General features: G+C 44.5%; 1 protein-coding gene across 1 annotated transcript; it reads right to left on the reverse strand.

Moving 5' to 3' along the window:
- Nucleotides 1–604: 604 nt before the first annotated feature.
- Nucleotides 605–5,988, reverse strand: LOC125538283 (putative disease resistance protein RGA3). The gene is made up of 5 exons (XM_048701555.1): nt 5,853–5,988; nt 4,466–5,530; nt 1,534–3,669; nt 1,039–1,379; nt 605–954 (listed from the first exon to the last, which is right to left on the reverse strand). Exons 2-5 carry the CDS (start codon nt 5,498–5,500, stop codon nt 792–794), a joined length of 3,675 nt encoding a protein of 1,224 aa, XP_048557512.1. The 5' UTR covers nt 5,501–5,530; nt 5,853–5,988; the 3' UTR covers nt 605–791.
- Nucleotides 5,989–7,111: the final 1,123 nt, after the last annotated feature.

Here is a 7,111-nt window from a genome sequence, read left to right on the forward strand (position 1 = left end):
CAGGCTGGCTGTCGAGCCGTAGTCAACACGTTCCGGTGGGGAGTACAGTGCACAGTGCAGCACAGTGCACGCGTGCGTGTAGATCAGAGGGAGGGAAGGCGGCTCGCGGAGGAGCACATGGCGTGCCGCTCTCCGGGGAGCCCAGGATGAGGATGGATGGATGGATGGCGACTGGCGATCGGCGGACGAACCTCACTTCCCTGGGGCCTTCGGGCTGTTGGCCAATAATCGCGTCAATGGCGGCGGCGTCGTCGTCCCTGTACATCGACGGATCCCTCTCTCCTACCCAGCGATGTTCGTGGCTTCTCCGTGGCGGCCGCTGTGCCGCCGAGCACGCACGTGTTTTTCTTATCTTAAAACAAAACAAAGTGATACGTGCTTCAACTTTGATCATAAATTTAACTGTCAAGACCGATTACGGCGGGAGCAAAAGTTATATCAGTGAATTCGTATTCAAAAAAAGTTTTTAATTATGTAACTTTTTCTCTCACTGCAGTCGGTCTCGTTCGTTAAATTTATGGTCAAAGTTCGACCTCGAAAAGCACGGCCGCACTATATTTTGAAATGGAGGGAGTACATCACAACAATTTGACATTTGACATCATTGCAAATCAGCAATTTCAAATTTAGAACTGAAAACTACACGCACTTCATGTATAGACAAGATGGGACTTGCACGATAAAATGCCAGGCACACGACACTTAGATGGTTGAACTAAACTACACAGGGTAAAAATTGCTTATCGACATCTTTTATACATGGTTTAACTGGCTAACAAAGGCGAGGCTCTTTATACATCGGTCGGCGGCGCGGCGGCGTGGTCTTTGAAGGTGTCGGCTCCGCTTCGGCGTCTGTGAAAGACACGTTGTGCTCCTCCTCCGCTGCTTTGGCTTCGACATTGGCGGCGGCCATGGCCTGTTCTACCTCCACCGCTTTGGCTTTGGCGCGGGAGGCTGCCGCATCGTGCTCCTCCTTCGCTGCTTTGGCTTTGGCACGGGCCGCGGCGTGTTGTTCCTCCGCTGCTTCGGCTTTAGCACGTGTCGCGGGCCTCCTCCACTGCTTTGGCTTCAGTGCGGTCGGCAGCCACATCGTGCTTCTTCTCACCTGTTCTGGCCTTGGCAACGGCGATGGCTTCGGCGCGTGCCGCGGCCACGACGCGCGCCTCCTCCACTGCTTTGGCTTCAGCGCGGGCGGCGGCCGCATCATGCCCCTTCTTCGTTGTTCTGGCTTTGGCAAGGGCGATGGCTTCGGCGCGTGCCGTGGCCACGACGCGCGCCTCCTCCACTGCTTTGGCATCAGCGCGGGCGGTGGCCATAACTCGTTCCTTCTCCGTTGCTTCGGCTTTAGCTTGGATGGCGGCCACGCCGGGCGACCACTCCTGGCAAGCAAAATGAAATGGTAGGGATTGTATATATTAGGCACTAGCATAGCGATGAACTACTAGAATGGAATGGAAGATGATTAGAGATTAAGAAAACAAAGATTAACCATATATATATTAGAAAAGAGCAACGATCAACAATGTGTATTACCTGCATATCGATGTTTGTCTCCATGCTGTACGGTTTACTTGAGTAAAATAGATGCCATCTTTTTTCAATCCCTTCATCATCTGCATAAGCCTCGACATGCTGGATATGACGGAACTTATCCCACTCGGGGCCACACTTCCCCAAAGCCATGGAAGCGAGCACCTCTGGACTGCAGTCCAGCAACAAATGACTTGGTTGTATAGTCCGTAGGCACATCGGGAGTTGTTTCTTGTTGTAGTTAACTATTAGCGCGAACCTCCGGAGTGAATTCATCTTATGTAGTAACTCAAGTTTTGGGCAGTGGTTGATCCAAAGCTTTTGCAATTTGGGAAAATTAGACATGCTAGTCAGGTCAGGTAAGTCATACAAGATGAGGTGAACTACGGAAGTGAAGTTCTTCAGCGACTGGAGGCACTGGACGCCACCTATGGTTAATTTTTTCATAACCCTTGCATGGGTGGAAAGACCCGGAGGAATATAACCCAACTTGCAGTTTTTCAGAAAAAACTCCTCCAATGCGGGCATAGCTTGAACTTTCTCCTGCCATCCCCACTCCTCCCATTCCAGCATTCCACTTAAAATCAGTGTGTGCAGTTTCGGAAAGCCAACCATCGTCTGAGATGAATGATGGTGACGCTGACTTCGGGGTTGCAAGAATTCATCACCGACAGACTTGATTGTCGGAGCGCGATTGACCTGTAAAAACTCCAAACACGGGAGTCGACACAATCCATCGGGGAGTTGGGTGCAGCAAGATAGATCTGTCATCCATAGAGTCCTCAAGTTCTCGAGTGGTACTTTTGTTGTCCACATCATCCATCTTGGGAGTTGACGCCCAAAATACCCTTTAATGTCAAGATACTCTAAGCAAGGCAGAGGGCATATCACATCAAACACCACCTCAATTTTTTGTTGTTCCTCGTTAGAGACTCGGGCTTTGAGCAACCCATCATCTCCTAGTCTGCTGCTGCATTCTAAGGTAAGTGCAGTAAGATATTGTTTTGCACCTACTCTAGCCTTTGCAATGGACGAGGCCTCTAATACATTCTCTAGACTCTTTAATCCAAGCTCCTTAAGCTGAGAAAGAGGCCCCAACTCTTCCAAACTACACCAATCACCATCCATATATGTTGGAAATCCAAATAGTACCCATAAATTTGTTAGAGCACGGAAACCCCTAGGAATACTGTTTACATGGGTGTCATTAGTTGAAAGATACCTCAATCCTCGTAGCTTAACAATGCTATCAGGAAGTTTTACAATGCCTCCACAACCTTCAAGGTTAATGTGTTGGAGGAATTTCAACTCGTGGATGTTCTCTGGCAGTCTAGATATATCTGTGCAACTTCTTAATGACAAATACCTCAAGTGCTTCAGCTGACACACAGATTCAAGCAATGCTGCAAAATTTGCGGATTCTATAAATAGAGTTCGTAGGCTTGAGAAGGTAACCAAGGAATCACCGGGTTGCATCTTGAAGTTCCCAGATAACATTAGTAGTCTCAATAATTTATGCCCTGTTAAATCTCTCCATTCAAATTCATCTGATTCAGCTCCTTTGGTTTCTATGGACAACCTAAGAAAACTATGTGATCTAAGTTTGTTTTTAGCAGTAGCTCCACTATGAGCTACCAACGATTCATCTCTAGCCACAAACTGAGCAAATGAGCGAATGACATCATGCATATTTCCAATAAGCTGGCCAGGATAGTTTGTATCTGGCTCAATAAGGTTTCTTAATATTAGCTCATTGTAGTACCTTTTTCCTTCAAGTTCTAGAATACCCGAGCCTCCATTAACCAACCCTTCACCAATCCACATGGACACTACTTCATTGACACTTAGTATTGTCTTTTTAGGTTTAAGGGAGAAGTGCAGAAAGCATTCTTGTAAGCAAGGGGACAAATCATCATAGCTAAGATGTATTGCATAGTTTAGCTCCTCTGGTATTCGAGATACTGACCATATATCATCATTCAAGATGTCTTCCCAATCACGTCGTGTTTTCTCCTTCTTGCATAGGAGCCCCCCCATAACTTTTATAGCAAGTGGTAAACCATCACATTTTGCTATAATTTGCAACCCAATATCTTTTAGCATGTCAAGCTCGGGTTCATCTTTTCCTGATGTGAGTACCTGCAAGCAGTTATAACATATAAAGTTAATGAGCGGTGCATAATATGTTGGCAATGACTAGGTGTGTGCTCTTTTTTTTATTTACTACAAGCAGTGCACTAGATCACCGAGAAAATAAGCTAATAAATAAAAAAGGCATGCATTACGATAAATTAGATTGCCACACATACGTGTGGAATCAACTTCATATTGATTTTCTAAGGATTACATAATGCATATGAAGGCGTACCAAAATATTTTGCGATGTATTTTCATTCCTTTACATTTATCATCTTGGTGAACTCGTTTTACAGTTTTTTTAAGGCAAAAATCAATAAAACTATATGGACTTTAAAGCTCGACGGTGATCACGAGCATTAAGTCAATAAAATAAAACATGTTGGGTATAGAGATATTACATGGAGATTGATGATCTTTGTAGAGGAATACAGTTAATTGAGATGAACAAGATGGGAAGAAATAACAACAATGTTGCACACAAGAAAGCGGAGTTTTCCCAACTTAATGGAGTGGCTGCCATTTGGCGGAACCCTCTACCAGTTAACATAGCAACATGTGCGCACTTAGATTGTAATGAACAATGCTAGATAAATGAATGGATGTTATATATCCCCTCCCCCCTTCCACACACAGACACACCCCTCCTCAAAAAACATGTGGAATCTTCTGTGGTAGTCGTATGCAAGTTCATATATAATCAAATTAACAATGTGGTGATATGTAAGTGTATATAAAATCAAATTAACAGTGTGACGCTAAAATACGAGTGTTATAACGAGTATGAATAAGTACTGACCTGCTTCTTGAGCAATGACCATGCATCTATAGGACCTAATTTGTCAACATGGTGGCAATACACAACTTTCATGCTCCGGGCAACAGTGTCATGTCTTGTGGTGATGAGGACTCTGCTACCTGGGCCGCCATAGCTAAAGGGAGTCATCAACAGTTTGTCCCATTCGCTGACACCCCACATGTCATCTAGTACAAGAAAGATTTTTTTGTCCTTGATGGCATTCATGAGAGCAACGACAAGTAGGGCCTTGTCTCGAGCCCCACCCACTCTAGGCAAGTCTCCCCCAGCGGCAGTGATGGCCGTACTCAACAATTCAACATCGTTGAAATCTCGTGTGATGCTAAGCCATATCTTCTTAGCGAACTTGCCTTCAATAGCCTCGTCATTGAATACCTTCTTGCAGAGAGTGGTCTTGCCAATCCCGCCTACACCAACAATGGCGACCACCATGAGGTGATCAACCTTGTCACCAGCTACCTCCCTTGTAAGCACCTCCACAAGTGCTCTTGTGTCCTCCTCGATCTTCTCGCCAACCGCACCTGACCTCTCCATCAATGAATCTGTTTTGCGATCAGTGGCAAGAGATCGAGTTGCCTTCCGGTCTTGGTAGGCTTCTAGCTTGATGAAATTGAAACTGCCACCCCACTTGCAGATGTCATCCAACTTTTGATTGAGGTTCTTGATGCGGGTGCCGATATCATGGACATGCAGGGGATTTCGGATGCAAAAGAGGAGCGCGTGAAGGCACCCCATGTCCGTGGATGGACCTTGCTCCATGATCTTGAGCTGGCATAGGTCGATGATGTCGGTGGCCTGGTACATGGCACGCTTCAGTTCCTCCACCCACCCCCGCACACTCTTGTCGGTGATGGTCCTCCTATCGGCATCGGCAAGAACATTCTTGAGATCCCCGAGCTTGACGCCTAGTTCCTTGATCTCACTAGAGACCCCGATCATCATGGCTATGTCTTCGCTTGCCATTTGGGCGAGCATGTTGGTCACGTACGATGCCAAAGCACCCAAAACCACCGCCATATCGCAGGATTTGCCCGGGCAGCTGCTATACTGAAAATAGTGCATGCAAGTAAAATTACTCCTCTTTGTAACAACTTTTTAATTCAACAATCACATTCTAAAAGTTGGTTCATACATTTCACTGTTGAAAACAAACGTGCTGTGGATTCACTCACCAGCGAATAGCTTGCAAATGAAAAATATGGCTTGCAAAGAAGAATGGCATTGCTATACGTGAAAACAAAATTGAACCACGAATGAACATCACAATGATTACTCGAAATAAAACAGAGGGCACCATCTGCATTACACTAAAAATAGCTACGAAGCAGCAACAAAGCTAGTGTTATCTAGCGAAGCTGAAATTAATTACCTTGAATCGATAGGGGAGTTCAGTGCTCCAGACCAACTACCCGTAGGCTAAACTGCATGTGGAAGCTCCAGATTTAGCTTGATGAACAAATCCAGAAGATGATGCCTTTGTTTTCACAAATGGGCGTCATGGCTGGGTATGTATTCCTTTTCGTTTTTTGGCTGGGCAAGAAAGGGATTCTTGGATTGAACAAGGCAAAAGATGATGTGTTCCTTTTCCTTTTTGGCAGGGCAAGAAAGGAATTAGTTCCTTGCTTCCTTCTTGCGTCTGTAATTTCGTTCTTAATTAGATGATGTGCTTGTTTGGTTCGACATGGTATCAAACTTTTCTTTCTCTGAAGGAAGTGAGTCTGTCCAAGCATCAGATTAACTGGTGCATATTTTCTCCATACTAGCAAGCCTAATTGGCACGCCAGATTGATTGAATACAAAACTAGTGATTGGACAATTGTCGCCTCTTCATTACATCATGGCTGCTTCCTTCCTGAATCGAGAGAGCAAGAGCTGCCTAAACTTCAAGTGACTGTATTGAAGACAGGACAATAGGACATCCAGCGAGGTCATTTTGTTTGCCAAACACGTGCGACGAATTTTACCATATTTATTCAAACCCCTTGCCGGCCAGTGGCAAATCTAGGAGAAAAATGGAGAGTAGGCTCAAACAGGCCGGAAGCGACTTTTTGGTGGACGAGGGCATTGGCTCTCTTTTTTGAAATGATTCAAAAAATCATATGTTCAAGTTTAAAAAAAACCAAAAAAAAACTGTGAAAACTTAGACATATTCACGATGGATCTGTGAATTTCCGTTCAAAAATATTATGATTTGCAAGATGCAGCAAAAAAAAAATCCCGGCCAAGCAATAAAAAAAGATTGGCCCATTTTGGCATTTTCTTGTACATATTTGTTTTTTTGTCTACGCCACATACGAAAGTATATTGTTGTGAAAATTTTCTTGAACTGTTATATGTGTATTTGTGTATGTACAATTTTTTTTGATTGTTTTTTGCATTGCGGAAAATGTTTTTTTTAAGTTCACATAGTGCCCGTCCACCGTTGGGCATTTGCGCAAACAGACCCCTCTTCTTCCTTCCTTTTCATTTTCTTCCCCAATAACCCATGTCAAAGCCAGGATTTGAGCTAAGCCGGACAGGGGCGAACATTTAAGGTCTAAATTTGTAAGGCACAGTGCAAGTCTACTCAACCAAACAAATGATTCACAAAAAGTTTCATCAAATACAATTACTAGAGCATGAGAAAAC

The sequence above is a fragment of the Triticum urartu genome, chromosome 1 (genome assembly GCF_003073215.2).
Source record: "Triticum urartu cultivar G1812 chromosome 1, Tu2.1, whole genome shotgun sequence".
Lineage (NCBI taxonomy): Eukaryota > Viridiplantae > Streptophyta > Magnoliopsida > Poales > Poaceae > Triticum > Triticum urartu.

Excerpts from the sequence above, each read along its gene's own strand:
- LOC125538283 (XM_048701555.1), bottom strand. The coding sequence starts at position 5,500 with ATGGCGGTGGTTTTGGGTGCTTTGGCATCGTACGTGACCAACATGCTC. Across the intron at positions 1,380-1,533 it reads AGACAAACATCGATATGCAG|GAGTGGTCGCCCGGCGTGGC; the intron begins GTAATACACATT and ends TTTGCTTGCCAG. Across the intron at positions 955-1,038 it reads GTGGAGGAGGCCCGCGACAC|CCTCCCGCGCCAAAGCCAAA; the intron begins GTGCTAAAGCCG and ends ACGATGCGGCAG.